The sequence below is a fragment of the Euleptes europaea genome, chromosome 1 (assembly GCF_029931775.1).
Source record: "Euleptes europaea isolate rEulEur1 chromosome 1, rEulEur1.hap1, whole genome shotgun sequence".
NCBI classification, from domain to species: domain Eukaryota; kingdom Metazoa; phylum Chordata; class Lepidosauria; order Squamata; family Sphaerodactylidae; genus Euleptes; species Euleptes europaea.
This window is the reverse complement of record NC_079312.1, coordinates 135,897,328-135,917,354: the sequence shown is the minus strand read 5'-3', so window position 1 is coordinate 135,917,354 and position 20,027 is coordinate 135,897,328. Positions and strand designations below refer to the sequence as shown.

At 45.7% G+C, this 20,027-nt stretch overlaps 2 protein-coding genes and 1 non-coding gene across 3 annotated transcripts; 1 reads left to right on the top strand and 2 right to left on the bottom strand.

Moving 5' to 3' along the window:
- Window positions 1-1,774: 1,774 nt before the first annotated feature.
- Window positions 1,775-4,868, bottom strand: NDUFAF8 (NADH:ubiquinone oxidoreductase complex assembly factor 8). Its single transcript, XM_056866901.1, has 3 exons — window positions 4,788-4,868; window positions 3,140-3,250; window positions 1,775-2,019 (listed from the first exon to the last, which is right to left on the bottom strand). The coding sequence occupies exons 1-3, from the start codon at window positions 4,866-4,868 to the stop codon at window positions 1,999-2,001; spliced, it is 213 nt and encodes a 70-aa protein (XP_056722879.1). The 3' UTR covers window positions 1,775-1,998.
- TRNAV-CAC (transfer RNA valine (anticodon CAC)) lies at window positions 3,756-3,827 on the bottom strand. The gene has a single exon. It is a non-coding gene; the product is annotated as a tRNA-Val (tRNA).
- Window positions 4,869-5,210: 342 nt separating the features above from the next.
- Window positions 5,211-19,470, top strand: TEPSIN (TEPSIN adaptor related protein complex 4 accessory protein). Its single transcript, XM_056863801.1, has 13 exons — window positions 5,211-5,255; window positions 6,494-6,566; window positions 7,963-8,054; window positions 8,163-8,256; window positions 10,137-10,204; window positions 10,304-10,382; window positions 13,152-13,217; window positions 14,026-14,229; window positions 14,960-15,131; window positions 15,929-16,042; window positions 17,334-17,412; window positions 17,711-17,845; window positions 18,937-19,470. The coding sequence occupies exons 1-13, from the start codon at window positions 5,211-5,213 to the stop codon at window positions 19,468-19,470; spliced, it is 1,755 nt and encodes a 584-aa protein (XP_056719779.1).
- The last annotated feature ends 557 nt before the right edge of the window (window positions 19,471-20,027 follow it).

Here is a 20,027-nt window from a genome sequence, read left to right as displayed (position 1 = left end):
TGCACAAACCAATAAAATAAATTCAAGCATTTTTGCCTGGAGCCTTCTTTTGTAGTTGTTGTTGGAAATTGTGTCAATTTACACTAAATGAAATGACCTGGGGACCTGCATGTAGTATGTACATGTAAGAGACCATCGCTTACTTTCTTGTAGATATTGGCCTTTTAAATACTCTTTTTTAACCACAGTTGCCATTCATACAGCCAGCAGATCAGTGCTAGGATTAATTCTCCCAAGTTTAATTCTCAGTTCTTTTATGAAATTACTAAACAGTTTTGGGCAGGTTACTTGACCCCAGTGTGATCTGCTCCTGAAGCATCGCGCAGAGTGTGAATCATTTACTGCGGCACAATTAGTTGAAACAGTCTAGCACACTTTTGAAAGGTTTCATACTACAGAATTACAGTTTAATATTTTTCCTGCCATCCAGCCATGTGAAAAGGTCAGATCTAGTATTCAGTGAAGCAACTTCCACTTAAAATACTTATCTGGCTGGTACTTGACTCCAGATTTGAGCAATCTCCTCCAGTTCCCCTGAGGGCCTTGGCAGTGCTGTGTTTTTATGACTTAAGATGATGAAGCAGCGGTTGTCTTAGGTCAGCAGGAATCACAGCACTGCAGTAGTCTCTGCAGTTCTATTGGGCAGATTCCCAAGCTGTTCTTTAACCTTGGCCTATAAAGCTGTTCTCTCCTTAGGCGGTTTCTGATTAGAATTTTTTTTCAAAGATTCAATTAGGAAATCCACATTCAGAAGGGAAATTAGAGGTTCAGAGTCATGGATCCCTCAACATGCGGGTCAGGGTTGTATATTTATTAAAGCATGCCACAACTGAATTGGTGTTCATACACAAACTAACCAGGACTGCTAGGGAGCCCTGACTGACACCCAGTGCCGCCTTTTTCTCTGCCCCAAATCTTCAAGAGCCAGAAGCAACACAATCATCCACCAGCTTAGTGCCCTATTTAATAGCATTTAGTTTCTTATAAAGTGGGAAGGGAATGAGAAAATCCTCAGAGCAAAACTGATGCTAAAACTGGTTTAGTTGTGGTACAGATCCTTACACTAAGAAAAAAAGGCAGCTACGTGTTTACTAAATCCTTACTTTGCCAAACAGGCACCTCTGGTCTTGCTCTTTCACTTTCAAGCACTCGTATAATCTGAATAATGTGGGAAACCCTCCCATAATGCAAAAGGTTGGATTAAATGGCCTCGTGTGTATCTTCCAGTATTGCAATTCTAAGCCTTGACACAGGCTTAGTTAGTTTCAGAGACTGAAGATTTTAAAAATGTTCTCCATGTTCTGAGAGACCATAGTCCTGGATTCCTCAACACAACTCTATAGCCCTCTTATCAACTGTATTGTCAGACACATTTGCTCCACACTAGGGCTACATTCAGGCATCGCAATAAACCTCTTCTTGTATGAGGGGCACAAATGCAACTTGCTCTACTGCTTATGTGTTCCTCTCCCTCACAGAGTGCAGGTGAAGGTTTCCTAGCTGGGAAGCCATTAATCAAATACCAATTCACTGTGATATCCAAAAGCAGCTGCCAGCGCAAACTGAAGTTTGTTTCCTTCTACATGCCAGGATTCTAAGCCTCAATTTGTGGGAAGGAAACACATTTCACTTTACCCAGATGCCAGCATGGAGACTGATGCAAGGTTTCCCAGACCAAGAAGCTTTCAGTCCCACTTTGTGTGCCAGGGAACTCTTTTGAGCATAAACTGTATTTCTGCTCATCAAGACTCCGATTTGCCATGAGGGTCCTAAATCAAAACCAATCTGGATTGAGTTTTAGTTTCAAAAAATTAGTTCTAAACACAGCTTGTTGAGATGCATTATTTGAAAGCCCACGACTCCTTGTATATTGTAAGCTGTTCATTTTTGGATATTTCTTCTCAGTGCAATATAAGAGCTGAATTGAGCACTTTGTCCTTCTCCACTGAAAGCAACTATAAATCCAGGTGCACAGCTGGTAGTGTCCGCTTCAGAGCTTTACTTTACGTTGCTCTTTGCCTATAAAGGAAGATCAGTTCTGATGAGTCACTGCTTTTAGGATTCACATCACTGACTGAGTACTACATAAGTATCTGTATTTATTTAGATTTATATGTGCTGCAATATATTTTACCCTTGGCTGAAGTCATGTCATAATAGCCAACCATTGCTCTTGTAATATTAATCTACAGTGAAACTCCCCTGTGCTGTTCCTCAGTTTAAGCAAGACTACTACATAATTCCCTAGCAGGAGTTTGTGAATACTATGCATAACAAGTTTGCTTTAAAGACCACAAATTCCTTTTTAGCAACTGCTTTAGCCAAACCCTTTTACAAGCATAGTAGTGACATGCAAGTGTCTTGTGGCATAAGCTTTCATGAATTAGAGTCCTCTTGATCAGAAAAAATGGGCTCTAAATCTGCTGAAGTCGACTTTAATCCACAAAACCTTTTACCATAACAAGTGTGTTGCTCTCCTTTTTGGTTTTGCTGCAACAGATGAATATGGCTTCCCCTCTGGCATTTGAACACGAGATTAAACTTTACTGCGATACATAGCTCTGTCCATAGATGACTGCCAGTGAATTTGGATGTAAGGCCGATATCTCCACAACACACTTTCAGTGCCACCCAATCCTGGCCCCTGCAGTGAAAAAAGTTGCACTGGCAGTACCACAGTATTAATGTTATGCTAGCGCAAAGTCCCATACACAGGTATATTTTCACGGTACAGGTGAGTTTAGTAGTCATTCTATGGCATGCTGGGTAGCATAGTGGCATCATAGGATTGCTTAGTACATCCTACGGATATGGGTTCCATGAATCAACTTGGCGCCAATATGAATTTATTTTGTGTTTAAGTTGCTCCAGTTGTTGGGGAATTTTTCCCCCCAATGTAGTTTGATCCTTCATTGGAAGAAATTTAAGGAAGTATATTATTTACTGAGCTCCAAAAGCAAAAACAGTGGTGGTGGTGGGGGGAAACACACACACTATTGTCTCACTATTCTATGCCAGTTTACATAAGGACTAACTAGAGGGGCCAGTTTAAAAGTCGGCAACCCGAAGGGCCTAAGTGGCAACTAATGGAAGAAGCAGGCAGGCCTCAGTCTAATGTTTTTTAAAAAATACAACTCACTGCTTTTGTGAAGCACTCCATCAGCATTTGAAATTCCTTGGCACACACATCCTTCTTCAGATCTCCATGACCTGTTGTCTTGGAGGCAACACACTTGCCGTAGGCTGAAACCTGCAAAAATCAGTGCTAGTCAGCTATCAAGATACTACTTGGCTGTGGGTGTGCCTCAAACTCCCTGATTTTAAAGGATTAGTGACACCTTCCCCACCTCCCTATATACACTGAACAGTAAAGACTGAAATAGCAACTATTATTTTCCTGCCAGAAGGTGAAAGGGGGTTGCCACTCAGCCATTTATAGGTTTGCAGCCTCTGCTAATCTTTAAAAAAGGCACTTTCTCCCTGAAAAATGTATGCTGATCACTGACAATTATACTATCTGTTATTATCTGATGAAGGGAGCTTTGACTCTTGAAAGCTTATACCCTAAAAATCTTGTTGGTCTCTTAAGGTGCTGGACTCGAATCTAGCTGTCCTACCTATAGAACACATGAACATGCCTTATACTGTATCAGACCCTTAGTCCATCAAAGTCAGTGTTTACTCAGACTGGCGGCGGCTCTCCAGGGTCTCAGGCAAGGGTCTTTCACATCACCTACTCATCTAGTCCCTTTAACTGGAGATGCTGGGGATTGAACCTGGGACCTTCTGCTTGTGAAGCAGATGCTCTACCACTGAGCCACAGCCCCTATTATATATATATCCAATTGTAGCATGAGCCATGAGGGAAGGAACACTGGCCACCTGCAAAGTCCCAGGGAGGGGGAAAAAACCCCAAAGCAATGGTGACTTCCTCCACCATCAGCAAGGATTGAATATTCTCAGTCCTCAGTGAGTATTCTCAATCCTCAGTGATTGTGGATTTGCCTACATCAGGGGTGGGGAACCTTTTTTCCGCCAAGGGCCATTTGGATATTTGTAACATCATTCGCGGGCCGTACAAAATTATCTACTTAAAAATTAGTTTCTTGGGCGGTCCTAGCAGCCCCATAGCTAACGACTCTTCTGCAAGGGGGAAAGAAGGTTCTTTTTCTCGGCAAAACAAACTCACATCCGCCTTGAACAGAGGCTATTCCTGTCCACGGGAGGGGGCGGATCACCAGTCTTCGATCCTTCTGAGCTAGAGATCTGCCAGGAGCCACAAAGGGCCACACCAAATGACTTCGTGGGCCTTAAACGCCCCCGGGCCTGACTTCCCCCACCCCTGGCCTACATCCTAAATCCCTCATCTGCTTTCTTCTTGAACAAAGCCCTGTGCATGGCTTTAAGGAGGGAGCCAGAGAAATCCTGTTCTAAGGCCAGCGCAGAAACAATGCAACGGAGCAGTCCTCCAATCCTCAGGCTCTGGGCACACAACTGTGTGCAAGGACCAGCGCACGCTCTCTTACACAACAAACGCCCCCTGCCAAGTTGGAGGCCCACGGGGCGAGGGGGGGTGGAGATCGGGCTGTTGTTGTTGCTTTTAATGGCTGTGTAGCATCCAATACCGACCGGCCATGCAGGGTTATTGTGATAAGGCGAGTCACAGCGATCACTGCAAAGCATGCTTTGCAAATGCCAATCATCATTACCCGGGGGGAGGGGGGGAGGGGGGGAGCATATGGTTGCCAAGGCGACGTGGGAGGAAGAGTCTTTTCCGGCTCCCGTACCTGCTGCTCACAACTCGCCAGTAACGCGGGGAAGCGTCGTAATCTCTCCCGAACACGACCCCAGACCCCTTGGCTGGCCATGGCGAGCCCCCCTACAGCCCGGACGCTGCCATCCTCAGGCCAAAGGGCCCCTTCGCCGGCCTAGCGTGGAGAGGCCACAAACCGCCTGACCTTCCAATTGGGCGAGACCATTACTGCCCGAATTGGATCCCATAGTCACATCCGATTGGCTAGAAAGCCGGAAAAGGATGACCCTTCCTCCTGCCCTCCGCCGGGCGGCGTCATCCTGTGACAGCTACTTCCGGCTCTCCCAAAAGCCGATTGGCTTCCTGGCTACAAGCCCGTCGTTCGATTGGGACATTGTGCTCCGGAAGGCGGGACCGTGAAGCTCCTCGTTGGGGAGGTCGAGCTCGGAAATGGATCATGGCGACGGTGCCTTTGAGGGATCGGCTGAGCTTCTTGAGTCGGGTACAGCAAGGATGACGCGATTACTGAGTGGAATCTGTTGGGGATGGGGAGCTGAGGGGGCCCCGCTGCCACACCCAGCGGGAGGTCATCGTGACGCCCCGAGGCGCTCTTCTCTGCCCGGCTTGGCGGCAGAGGCCATGGAGCTCGCCGGTCCTTTTGACAGCTCGATGCCCCGGAACATTTTGCCATGAATCTGAAGCATACTTACTAAGGAGTAAGAGCCGTTACATTCGGCGAGGCTTGCTCCGGAGTAAACAACCTGGTTACAATTGTACTGTGAGGGTCACTTGACTCGCCCCCCCTTTTCCGGGGAGACCAACGAACAAGCACGTCAGGCAGATCCTGGAGGGAAATAATGCACGTGGGGATGCTATCCACAGGGGAAGTGAACGTGCACGGTGACTCTGAATTGGCACTTTGGCTTTAAAAGTGGAGGCAAAGCCCACAAATCTTTGGAACCCCCATTATCGTGGCAACCGCACAAATGGGTTCTTGCCTTTATGCCTAGACAAGGGTAGTTTTCTGATGGTTGTATTGAAAAGTTCATTGGGTGGCCATGACTTCATGAGTTGTTACCCCCAGGAACTAGTATCCAGTGACATATTAGCTCTAAACATGAAGGCTGTCTAGCCCGCATAATTAATAGCTGCAGGTAGGCCTATTCTCCATTCATTCATCCAATCTCTTTTTATCACCCACATTCAGGTGATACGACAAAGGCTATTTGGGCTGACCTTTAGCTGCACCATAAAACTGCAACCCCTAAGCTCAACAAGGAGAGCAATATTGTGCACGATACTTTAGAGCTTCACAGTCATGGCTTGCAGGAACAGGCTTTCCCAGCTTTCCTCTAAGATAACCAGAGATGGTTTCTGATTTGCATCAGCAGCTAGGCAGTAAGCAGGGAATCTGTGGGCAGGCCTGGATCAGGGAATCATCTGCAGGGTGCTCATGTTGGCCTGAGATTGGGAGGCAAAATTGGGTTTGTTTACTACTAAATCCTGGGGGGACAGGTCATGCTTCTTTACCTTTCTTTTGGATAGCAGAGGTGCGGCCTCTAATCTGTAAACGATGGTAACTTGAGCCTTGTGGAAAGAGAACCAGGCTTCCTCAGCTGCTTTCTCAGACATCAGTGGTTCAGGGGTGGTGTGCTAGAACAGAAAGGGCAATTGCTGTCTTCTAAAGATGTACCATGTATGGTGACCTGGTGACTTTTCATTTATGTGTTTTCTTCCTAGCTACCCATTCTGATCAAAGGCACCTCAGATGATGAAATCCCGTGCCCAGGATACTTGTTTGAAGAAATTGCCAGTATCCTTTGGAAGTTGGATGTGAACTGAAGAAAGTTCTAAAAGAGAGGGCTTCTGGTTATAATGTCAGTTTTCCTAGCAATAGCAATGTCTAGTGATTAGAGCAGAGGCCTCGTAAATCGGATCTCTTGAGCATTTTTTATTTTTTGCTCTCAGGTCACAGTCAACGTTTGGTAACCCCATACGGTTTTCAAGGCAAGAAACATTCAGATGTGGTATGCCATTGCCTGCCTCGATGTAGTGACCCTGGTATTCTTTGGTGGTCTCCCATCCAAATATTGACCAGGGTCAACCCTGCTTAGCTTCCAAGATCGGATGAGATTGATCTATCCTGGGCTTTCCAGATCAGGGCCAAGCATAAATAGACCAGGTCAAATCGCTTAAGTTTCTTTGTCGGGTGTCAGGTGACTTCAGTGATAGCTGTTTAGCTTAATATGAAAAATAAGAAACATAAAGCAGAACTGTGTTTACTGAACTATTTAGGTGCCTGGAACAGGTCTTCCATGTAGTTGTAAATAATGCAAGGATCTGTACTTTTCCAGATTCATGCTGTTTAATGTTTTTTATTTTATTAGATTTATATCTTGCCCTTTTCTGACTATAGTCAGGCTCAGGGTGGCTAACCACCAAAGTAATACAATCAGTTAAAATAACATACTATATAATACATAAACTATAATTTAAAACCTTATTAATTTTTAAATTCCAGTTGGCGCCCTTAACATTAAATAACAATGATGAGGATAATTCACAGTGGGTAGCCGTGTTAGTGTCTGCAGTAGTAGAAAAGGGCAAGAGTCCAGTAGCACCTTAAAGACTAACAAAAATATTTTCTGGTAGGGTATGAGTTTTCGTGAGCCACAGCTCACAAAATTATTATCTGAAGAAGTGAGCTGTGGCTCACGAAAGCTCATACCCTACCAGAAAATATTTTTGTTAGTCTTTAAGGTGCTACTGGACTCTTGTCCTTTTCTACTAATGATGAGAATAATCAGGGAGGAGGGGAGGAGAAGGGAAGGCAGAACCAAAAATATGAAAAAACTGACAAAATGGAAATAAGGATAGGGGTAGGGAGGCCAGCTAAGGTGTAACCATTGCTATCTCAACCATTGGCATTTAATTTCTTCCTTCCAATAATTTTCCTAAAAAAACTTGAAATCAGATTTGTATATAGACCGTTCTTTTATTACAATTCTATATTGCTGTAGACTAAAACACATTACAGAAAATCTCATATTCTGTTAACCTGAGTGAAAAACAGGAGATGTATAAGATAACTGGCAGCAGTAGAAAAAAGGCAATTGGCTAGAGACTAGCATGATGGTTTGGGTACCTGGCCATCAATTTAAAATAAATAAATCCCACTCTGCTAGCTGTTTAACATGACAAATTTCCAGAGATCTCTCATGATTCAGCAGGAAGCAGTCACTGTCTCTTGGAGTATCTCCTCAACCGCCTTCAGAACAACTCATGCCATGTAAAGCTGAAGGTAAAGGGCCATTTAGTGGCCAATAACATGGACTGGTCCTTAGAGTAAGAATCCACGAATCTTGGGACCAGCCTAGTAATCGCCACTATGTTCTTCCGGCATTCTCAGGTACTCAAGATTCTGCTGTACATGTGTACCCATGGCTCCTCACACTTCCTTATGCAACTCAAGCGGAATTCTTCTTTCATCCAAGAAGCCACAGGTATGTCAGAGATGGTGGGGTATCCACAGAAAGATAATCAGGTTATATTCTTATCATGCTTTTTAATAATAATAATTAGTGATAGAAAATGCTGTCAAGTCACTGCTGACTTATGGCAACCATGTAGGGTTTTGAAGACAAGAGATATTCGGAGGCGGGTTGCCATTGCCTGCCTCTGCGTGGGCTGAGAGAGAACTGTGACTGGCCCAAGATCACCCAGCGGGCTTCATGTGGAGGAGTGGGGAGTTGAACCTGATTCTCCAGATTAGAGTCTGCTGCTCTTAACCACTACACCACACTGGCTCTCTAGCAATGATAATTACATAACATTTAAAAATTGTCTTAAAACAAATTACAACCAGCATGAGTTAGGCGTATTGAAGAACAAATAAATGCCTCAGCATTAAAGATTACAGAGTTATGTCTCTTTTTAAGCTACCTACCATTACATATTTTACATTAACAAATGAACATATCAACTGTCATTTATCCCAGCTGACACAATTACATTGTTTGTTCCATGTGTGTTAGGACCTCCCTCCACACCAATTCCATATCCTCACCCTTTTGAAGGGCAGTAAGCCGAACCAGAACATAATAATCCTTAAGCTTGTTCAAAAAGGATCTCCTCTATGAATATTTTCTTTATTTTCCACATTTTAGCTAAAATCAGTCCAGCTGCTATTATAATTGATAATGGTATCACTCTAAAAATTTTCAAAATGGTAACTGCAAATTTTAATAAAAATAATTCAGGTGAAATTTCAATAACACGTGAACATTATAGCCACCATCCTCTAATATTTAACTGCCCCAACACATTTCTACCGCATGTGGAAGAAGTTTGCATGAGATTCACCACAGGACCAGCATCAGTTACTAACACCATTGTATATTCTAGCTAACCTTGCAGAAGCGACATGTCACCGATGTATCATCTTTACAGCATTCTCTCTAAAGCTTAGACTGATTGAAAAGGATAGACCTGTAGACATGAGAAACTTCCAGACATGATCATGTACCTCATACCCTAATGCCTGATTCAGTTTTTTTCCATGTATCTTTGACCAGAATTCCAGGTAAATACACACCACATACTATACATAGTAGATAAAGAAGATTTAGCATTGGAAATGGTAACTGTATCAAAAGGAGTCAATTTCCTACTAAACTCTCCTTTTTGCATTCTTTAGACAAGCAAACTCCTGATTTGCATATACTGAAAAACTGGAATGTCTTCACTCCTCCTCCTAACCAAGGAGTTACATTCAATTATCTGAAAGCTGTTTTAGTCGGTTCAAACAACTTTGCATGCATCATGCTGGGGAAGCCATGGGTACTGATGGGATATGTGCAAGCGTGGCAAACCACAGCTTGCCAGGACTGTTTCAGGTTCAGAAAACAGCATGTGGGGGAGGCTGAAGCCTTCCCCCCCCCCCCTCTCTGCAGCACGGCCCCACGGGGAATCAGGCTTGCATGTGCCTGGAAATTAAATTGCCAGCACAGAACTCACAACATACGTCTGATCATGTGGACCCAGAGAGGGTGTGAAGAAAACGTAATGTGTGTTTAGACCCTCTGAATTGGGCTACTGGACCAGTTACCCATTGAGGAATACTTACAGGAAATAATGTGATTATTTATTGTTCCTGCTTTGGGGAGTTCTTAATGTCACCACTGATGGCAGTGTAAAGTGATACTTTGGCTGTTTTGTGTAGCTTGGAGTGTATACGGTTGGCTTCTGCTGTTGGTGTGCTTGCTACTTTTGAGACTGTGTTAGGCAGCAGACCCCAGAGAAGCCTCCCTCCTTCTTTCATATGTAGGATAACTAGGGATGGTCACTTAACCTTCTTCACTCTCAACCCTTCTCTGCTTTGCAGTCTTCTCAGGGCCTCCTGATCCTCTCCATGGAAACAGTTTGTATCAGAAGGTGCGGATGACTGCACAGGTGAGTGAAAGGCCCCAGACCTCTGGGATCTGAACAAACTCCCCAACCCACAGCCCAGAGGAGTTTGCCACTTTGCAATTTTTCTTCTTTCCCCTGTAGGACCTGGCGAGCACCTTATTTTCAGATGCCTTGTTGCCTCAGTCTGCTGCTCAGCCATCAAAAGAGCTGCCTTCAACAGGTAAAATACTACTGCTGAGGAGAACAGGGGTGTGTTCTTGAACCAGACCCCATTTGAGCACTGGAAATCTTGGATGCACTTGCACCTTTTCCAAATGACAGTAACTTCCATGCTAACTTCACCAATACAGCACTAACTTCTTTCCTTCTTGCATGGCCTGTTGTGCAGGGATTCAGATATTACAATTTCTCTCTATTTTTCCTGTGTGCTGAACAGAAAAAGTGCAGCCCTATTTCCTTATGTTGCTTAAGGAAGCATGGAGATACTGCTGCCCTTGAAAAGGACACTATCCAACAATTTCTGCTCAGGAAGACAAAGAGGTGGTATGCCATCTCAGGCTCTCTCAGATTCCCCTTCTGTTTGTTCCTTTTTTTAAAAATCCATTTATTTACTGTGTAATCCTAAACAGAGTTCACTGAAGTCCATGAGTGTGGAAGGGTTAGTCCAGGATCTGTTAGTCCAGGACTCCGTTAGTCCAGGATCCTGTTCTGTAGCAGCCCCAGTTCTTTTTCTGAATGATCTTCCATAACAAGTTAGAAGGGGGCCCCTACTCTGGCTCAGTTTCACAAAAAGTATAAGGCCATCTTCTTTAGACAGCCCTTTGCATAAATGGCGGCAAGCTATACTTATGGAGGATGTTAGGAGTTTCTGTGATCATCTGTGTGAAGTTGTTATACTGGTCTGAATATTTTTGTCTGCTAGCTTGGGTGGGCGATGTAAGCTGCTTTATTCACCACAAATGGTAAGAAAGGTGGGACAAAAATGTTCTCACATATAAACTAAACAGTAATATAAATTCTAGCACAAGTCTCTTTCAAGCATTCAGGGGGGAAAGTGATGACTACAGCTGTGTTTCACAGCTGCCATTTAACTCCAGGTAGCATGCTAGATTAGGAGAGACTGCAACAAGCTATTGGCACATCTGTTTGCAGACGGCTCTTGAAGAAGTATGGTAAAGGTGATGCTTAATCTGGGCAACTGCCAGAGGGATGAGCCTAAAAGCTGCAGCTCCACATGGACAGCCCCTGCATAGATTTGACGAAGTAGATTTACCTCACTCCCTCTTCACGTTTAGCAGGTTTTTTCTTTCTCTGGGTGTGGGTGGTGGGGAGGAGACATGTTAACCTCTCTCTTTTTAACAGAGCCATCAGCCTCCATTCTTAGAGCCCTCTCCCTTTACATCAGGCAGTATATCTTATTTCCAGATCAGGCCTTTGGCCACTTGGATAGCATGTACACTCTTCGGGCGCTTTCACACATCCTGAATAATGCACTTTCAGTCCACTTTCAGTGCACTTTAACGATCATTTGCAAGTGGATGTTGTCATTTCACCCAGTAAAATCCAGCTGCAAAGTGCATTGAAAGTGGATTGAAAGTGCATTATTTGGCATGTGTGAAAGCGACCTTTATGTTAGAAACCACAGCGTGCCACTTTGTGTTGGAGGGAACGCAGAACTGCTGCATTGTCAAAACTTCCCCACCAGATGGAGCGTCAGGGATAAACAGCTGTCCGTCAGAACCAGGCCAGTCACTGTGAGGTGGGCAGAGGTGTTTCCCACACGCAGCCAGGCACATGTAGTTTTCCTGTGGCTGCCAATGCACCTCAGCAGCAATGAGATTTCCACATGGCAGGTTTCCCCTTAGTTTCCCTGCCCCATTCCTCCATCAATGGCCATTCTGCACCCTGCACCACCAGGGCTTTTCCAGGGTTGTTTTTTTAAATTGGTAACTGAATATTGTTATGTCAACATCAAGTTATAACAATAAGTATACCATGTTCTCTGAATTCCCAGCTTTCATTTTTAAAATGTCTGTAATCCCTTTCATTGCAGAGATACGCCTTTCCATACATAACTCTGCAACAAAATAGGCTAGAGACTTTTTTAAAAAAAATGAAAGTTGGGAGGTCAGAGAACCTGTTCCATAGGATGATATTCACTTACTCAAGTAAAAAGAAGTAAGCCCCCCCCAGCGATAGGGGGGGGGGAAGAAATGGCTGACGCTAGGAAAATGGGTGCCATGTGGGCGACACTGGGAATTGGAATTTCCCCACGCAAACAGCAGCCATTTAGCCTTTGCTGCAATTTTCCAAAACTTTGGAGCAAAGCAGGGTTGGGGCAGTTCAGAAAAAAGCTGGAGAAAACTGGGAATTGCATGAATATGCCATAATGCTGCAGGGAAGCTTGGGGGGGGGGGGACCCACTTCCCAATAGTATTGAACCTGAGGCCACTACCTGTGTGGAAATGGCCAGTGCCATGTGTCAGATTGGAGTGAGATGGGATCACTCCAAAGAGAGGGGCAGAAATTGAAAGCATGGCACAGGAGGAGTGAGCTTGACCCCTTCCACTGCCCATGTTTTCCCTGTTGGAGTTCTGTGACAAGAAGTTATTCAGTTGGAGATAAACAGCTTTCAGAGGGAAGAGCGCATGTTATAGAAGGGTTTAGTCCCCCATTCCATGCTGTCCTTTATGTCTCCCAACACTAGATTACCCCCCCTCCAGTTTTATCTAATTTGCCACAATCAGGGTTAGATTGCAACAAACCTCATCTAGTTTCAGCCTCAATGCTCTCTAAACTCTGTGGAAGGGATAGAAAAGCTTCCTGCCTGAAGACTTAAGTTCCTCTCAAGTTGTTAGGCTGAAGCTTTTGCAAAGGAGTATATTCCTTTTCAACCCAGAGCAGAAAGAGTGTGGTTACAGATGCAAGTAAGCTGTCCCTAACAACTCCAAACTGGTCAGTTACACTCCCCGTATGTTTATCTTCCTAGGAATGGGCTCCAGGCCCAGCCCCCACAGCTGCCTCCAAGGCTTTGGGTTTGAAAGAAGCAGCTCCAGTAAGTATTGGGTACGTGGGTCTAAGTGGTATCGCCTCGGTTTCAGTGGGACAGACCTGAGCGAGGACAAGGTTCTCCTGACACACCAGCTTTTTGATGCTTGCAGCCAACCTTGCACCCAAAACTTTGCAGCTCATCAGGCTTTTAGTTTCTGCTGTCATGCTACATGGTTCTAACCTTTTAAGAGCTTCAAATCACAACCAAGTAAGGTTGCCACCTCTGGCTTGGGAAATTCATGGAGATTTGGGGGACAACGTCTGGGGAAAACGGAGTATATGGAGCGGAGGAAGCTCAGCAGGGATGTGGCGCCACAGAGACCGCCTTCCAGAGGTGCCCTTTTCTCCAGGGAATGGATCTTGGAGTTCAGCTGTAATTCTGGGAGGACTCCAGGCCTCATCTGGGAGTTGGCAACTGTACAACCAAGCCACTTGGCAAATTTGAGCAAGGCTGTACAGGGGTGGACAACTGCGACCTTGCAGCAAGGAAACTCGGGTCTGGATGAAATCCTCTCCTGTGATAGAAAGTGCCCTCTGAAGGCACCATAGTTCTGCTTTTGAAACTGGGGACTTTGGGAGTCAAACTTATTCTGGTATCTGGGGCAACCTAACCTGATGCCTTCTGAGCCTCTGCAATGAGAGAATCCCTGCAGTGACCTTGTTCTGTGCTCCCCAGATTATGGGCTTTTCTTTGCTGAGTTAGCTGTGATGTTTTCATGTCCTAGGGAACTGGGCCCTTTCCAGTGTCCGTAGACAGACAGAGCACCATGCTCAGGGCCTTGGTGAACAGCCTACCTCTGTTTCTCTTGCAGCATCCACAAGCAAGGTTCTTCTGGCCACCATCCAGAAGGCAGCTGAGGTGGTTGCTAGTGCCATGCTCCCTGGTCATGAGCTTGCCAATCCCCAGGGTCGGGAACTGAAGGAAGACGCTTACGAGCCGGTGATGGCGCCCTCTCCTGGCAAAAGCTGTGTGCTACCTATAAAGCCGCCCACTGTTGTAGTCCAGAACATGAGAGGTATAGAATGTTCTCTGATCAGAATATACAGCGAGATGAATAGAAGCAACCAGTTCAAAACTCTCATATAACAGCTCATGCTTCACTGCTGGCTGTTTTGTGGAAACAGTAAACATTGCTACTTCTGGGGTTAAAACTTATCTAGTTGAACTGCATAGGAATAGTCCAGAGAGAATCCTCTCTGTGGTTGCTGGATGTCTTAAAGATAGATTTGTCAGCAGGGGGATACAAGCGAAGCTGAGGAATGTCTGGCTGTGAATTGTAGCCTTTCCCCCCCTACAATATTACTGATTATAATTTCTGTCCTGCTGTCTCTATCAAAGGTGATTGAGGCATCTTGCAGTCAACTTACAACAAGGGCATATTAAAACTGCATTTCAAATAATTGACAGCCTGAGTAAACATTTAGCCGGTGCTGGAAGCTTAACATATTTGGTGCCTTTTGGATATCTGCACAACAGGAAATATTCCATCATTAAGGTGCCACCACAGAGAAGGCCCTGTCTCATATCCACTTTATTTCAGATTATGGTGGCACCGAGTAGGGCTGCTGCTGATCATTGTAATGACCACTCAGGTTTATATGGATACCCTGGTTGCAGACTGTGTAGGGCTTTAAAAGGATGTGGCAAAAGGGTCAGATGTCTTCCCTGAACCTGATGCTTCCTGTCTTGAGGTGTAATGGGTTTTGCTTTTCCCACATACTTACTCTTCTGGAATTCTCCCACAGTAAACCATCAGCCAGGGCAAGCAGGAGGGGGCTGGGAGGAGTTGGACAGTGGACAAAGCTCCCAGAATTCCTTGCAAGAAAACAATGAGCAGAGCAGGATGTTGGATTCCTACAGCAAGTCAAGCAGTGACAATCACTCATATGCTCAGGAACCAGGGAATGTTGCTGAAAGGTGAGAGGGGTGGGGAGACCAAGAGGTTGGGGATGGGCAGACCTTCCCTCCAGGGCCACTTGTAAAGCCAAAAATCTGTATGGCTGCCTTACACGCTGTCCCATCAGCAAAGAGCCTAATAATGGATTATTTGATACTTTACTGTATTTTCTTTGTGTTCCTCCACCACCACCCCTTTTCAGAGCCAAATGGCTTTTGTGAGGAGAATGTTCATTGTGTGGAGAATGTCCATTTGGGCACTGCCTTGTAGCATGAACCTATGCAAGCTTACGCAAAAGGAAGTCCCCCCAAATTCATTGGGAGACTTATTCCCAAGTAAGAATGCATGGAACTGCAGCCTTAGGTTTAGAATATTGTAAGAGATGGGCGTGTGTGTGTGGATTCTGCATCACTTTTTCCATCATTCTGCTTTTGCTGATCACGTGGAAGGACAAGGAATGTTGCTTGGCTCTAAAACTCTGACCACAGTAAATGCTGCTCAGTGACCACCTCACTCTTCAGCTTTGGGATATCAGTAGCTCTGCCACCCATAGACATCTGTCTTGGCAGGTGGGTGGTGGGGAGGAAGCCAAGTCCCAAAATTCTGTGCTTGCACGGTGCAAGCCTGAAATACGCACAGCTTTGTAATCTTAGATTGAGTGTATCTTTTCACTGCACTGTGCAGAAAGGTCCCGATCCAGCGTATCTGGTAGCATCAGTGTGCATGCATTAGGACGCTTCCGTGTGAGAAAAATAAGGGGGTGGGTGGGGAGAAAGGAGCACAGTCTTAGAAGGTTGCTTCTCCCCATTTCCTGCAGGACGGAAGCAGAAAACCTTGGTGACTGCCTGCAGGAAGTGAGCCTTGTCAGCAGCCTCACTCAGGGCTCCAAAGTCTTCCTGACTCGTGAGGAGACCCAGCACTTCCTCAAGAAGTAAGAGCACTCTTCGATCCTTGTCCCAGGATACTGCTGGTCCCTCGCCCATACTAGAGCTGCCAACCACCCGGTGGCCCCTGGAGATCTCCCGCGATTACAGTTGATCTTCAGATGACCAAGATCAGTTCCCCTGGAGGAAATGGCTGTTTTGGAGGGTAGACTCTATGGCATTATACCCTGCTGAGGTCCCTTCCCTCCCCAAACACCACTGTCCCCAGGCTCCACCCCCATAATCCACCCCCAGGCTCCACCCCCATAATTCTCAACCCAGAGCTGGCCACCCTAGCGCATACAGATTCTCCCAGGCCTACCTGCCTAATCTATGGTGTGTGTATGTCTCCCAGGGAACATGCTGCTGAGAGGTATACTGTACAAAAAGCAGGGTGGGTCACCTCCACCTCAAACTGGGCTTGGAGCGATTTCCTTTAGTTTTGGTGTCTAGCACTGGCAATCCTTTCTCATCACACCAAGGTGGACATGGACTGAAGGCAGCTGAGGGTTGGTGGCCTCCAGCATGGTGTAGTGGTTAAGAACGGTGGTTTGGAGTGTTGACTCTGATCTGGAGAACCGGGTTTGATTCCCCGCTCTTCCACATGAGCGGTGGACGCCAATCTGGTGAATTGGATTTGTTTCCCCACTTCTACACATGAAGCCAGCTGGGTGACCTTGGGCTAGTGACACTCTCTCAGCCTCACCTACCTCACAGGGGAGGGGAAGGTGGTTGTAAGCCGGTTTGAGTCTCCCTTAATTGGTAGAGAAAGTCGGCATATCAAAACCAATTTTTCTTCTTTTTATCCCACCCTTCCACCAAAGACTTCAGTACAGTATGTATGCCTCTCCCCTCCCTCTTTTTATCCTCCTAACACCCCTGTGAGGTAGGTTAGGTTGAGAGAGAGTGATGGGCCTAAAGTCACACCGTGAGCATCCATGTCAGAATTGAACCTGTATCAGACCCAGCATTATGATGGCTGACTAAGCTGCTCTCCACTTATGCAGAGGCCTTCCAAAAGGCTGTCTGTTGATTGTACTGTGAGCTAAGAGAGAGAGAATTCATTTATTTGTTTAGCCATAGGCCTTTACAAAATATCTTACAAAAAGCCAAAAAAGGGATAAAATTGCATCAATATACATTGCCTGGATAAAAACTATTTCATACAAAATCTCTATTAAAACGAAGATCGCACTCATTTGCTTTCCTGTACAAAATTTCTCAAGCAGGGAAAGCAGGGAAGATTCAGCCTTAGTCTTTTCCTCTGAGTGCTTGGCTCAGTGCTGTCCTGTTTCACAGGTGTGGGCTGCTGAATTGCGAGGTGGTCTTGGCCTTGCTCAACCGAACCCTGAAGGACCCCCGTGAGTGCATCCGCATGGTGAGGGAATCCGTGAGTCTCCAAGGGAACATGCTGCTGAGAGGCATACTGTACAAAAAGCCGTCTGGGTCACCTCCACCTCATATCGGGCTTGGGGCAACCTCCTTCAGGGTTGGTGACTAGCACCCACATTCCTTTCTCATCACACCAGGGTGGGCATGGACTGAAGGCAGCCGAGGATTGGTGGCTTCCAGTGAACTACGAGGGGCTGAAATTAGTACCCCTCCCCTCCAGCTACCCAAACTGAGCCCAGTGCACAAACCTTTTGCCTTCCTAACCTTGCATTTTCCCCCTACAGAGGGCCATGTGTGCTATCTATTCCCTCATGTGCTCTGACCTGTTCTCCCATGACCAGATATTTGCCATTACCCAACAGCACTTGCAGGAGCTCAGTCAAGAGCGCCCTGGGCCTGTAGCCAACAAAGCAACAAAGGTAATTCCTGCTTTTGTCATTTCTGCCCTTGATTTTCCCCGTTAACCTTGATTTCCTGAAGCAACCTCTCAGACCCCTGTCCTTTGTCATGATATGGGATTTGCAGTCATCTCTCCACTACTATACTAAACCTATGTGGTAGAAAGTGCCATCCAGTTGCAGCTGACTTATGGTGACCCTGTACGGTTTTTAAGGCAAGGTAGTTTGCAATTGCCTGCCTCTGGATGTAACAACCCTGGACTTCCTTAGTGGTCTCCCATCCAAGTACTAACCATGGCTGACCCTGCTTAGGTTGTGAGATCTGATGAATCAGGCAAGCTTGGGCAATCCAGGCTCCATCCAAGTATTCCCCTGTTGTAGTAGGAGCATTGCAAGGTCCAATCCATCATGTTTTGCTTTGTTTTGGCTCTCTCTTCCCTCTGAGTCTGCATCTGATATACTTTTTCCTCTACAGGCCCACATGACAAGACTGGTTGAATTGTATGTGGTTCAGGTGTCACAGCTCAGGCATACAGGAATGAATGGAGACAGCTGATGATATTATGTAGTTTATGTATATTAACTGTAGCAGAGAGGATCTCAGTTGGCGTATGCAACTCCTACAGACCGCCTGAGAACCGGGGCATTGCAGAAACACTGATAGCAGATCTTGCCAAAAAGTAAAATGATGATGTAGCATTGTTGAAACTAAGGGGGAGTGTGTACCTTATCAGTGCCTAAATGGGAGACATTTGGTGTCGCTCTTTGCTTTCCATGGAAGAGAAGGATACATGAATGAAAAATCTGGAGTTTAAATACAAAATAGGCAGACAATGAGAGGAGTAAAAAATTAGTGCAACCAGGGGTGTGAAGATGATGTCTTCATGACATCCTGGTGGCCTCCTCATCAAGTAGAGTCTACATGGTGGTGGAAGAAGTCTTTGTTTCTTTGATGTCACCACTGTTCTCACATCTGGCGTGCTTCCCCTTTTCTCTGTCTGTCTCCTTGCAACAGATCTTGCGTTGCATAGAAATGTAATACGATATTTTCTGGTCTATGACTGGTCTATGCACTAAATTATTATTATTTTAATTATTATTATTAATTACAGATCTTGCGTCACTTTGAAGCACTGTGCAGGAACCACCACACCTCCAAGAGCTCTCCCCCAGCCGTCAACCTCTTTGTCCCTATCAAGACCCCAGCTAAGTGTCCTGATGATCTGCTGTATGATACAATGCCTTTTGCAGGAGAGACTGTCCTCAAGCCTACAAGCCTAGCACCGCTCCCCTCCCAAGCACCGAATGCCCTTGCAAGTGTTTTGCGCCTTGCAGAAGGACCAATGCCAGAATCTGAGTCCTGTAACCAGCTAGATGACTTGCCGCCTACCCTGCATCAAGAGCAGGCAGAATGCAGACTTCCAGGGCCTGATCCCAAAGAGGACAGACCCCCAAGGGGGGATCCAGATGGTACAGTTTCACTATTTGCTGGCATGGAGCTGGTAGCACCCTCAAGCATGATGCTGGCTGATGCCGCTGAGCCAGAATGTATCCCTGCAGCTCCCCGGACAGCGTTGTGCTCCGGGAACACTAGAGACAGTGAGGAAGGCCAGGAGCTGTCTGCTTTCCCCTTTCTCAATGTGTAGTGGTTCCTGTTTCGGATTCAACTGTGGGGCAGCTGAGCTGGCACCAAACGGATATTGTGCCAGCTCTTCGCCATGCCTTGGTTTTTTGCTTCCTACATGTTATGCATAAGCATCTAGCCAGGCAGTGCTTGTCCAACCTGCTGTCCTTTTGTTTACGTTGCTGCTCATTCCTGGAAAAGGGGAGTGGTATCTCCCATACACTTCTATTCCTGTTGGGTCAACTCCAAGGGTAAAAGAGGAGAACTGAACCCTTAAGTTCTTTTAAGTCTTGGAAGCGTTTGTGCTGTGTTTAATTACATCAAAGAGACAACATGGTTCCTGCAGAAGTGACAGAAATATCTGCTTTTCCCTTTTCTCTAATTTTGCCTGATTTTTTTTTAAATAGGCTTTATTATTCATACTCTGTTCTGACCTCTCCCAAACAGTCCCACACTTTCCTCCTTTGTTGTGAGCTGAGATTCTCATGGTACAAAATGGGAAGGACATTCAACACACTGATGCGCTTCTGTTTCTATGGAGACATTCTGTGAAGAGAAGCTAAATGGAAAGGACTTGTC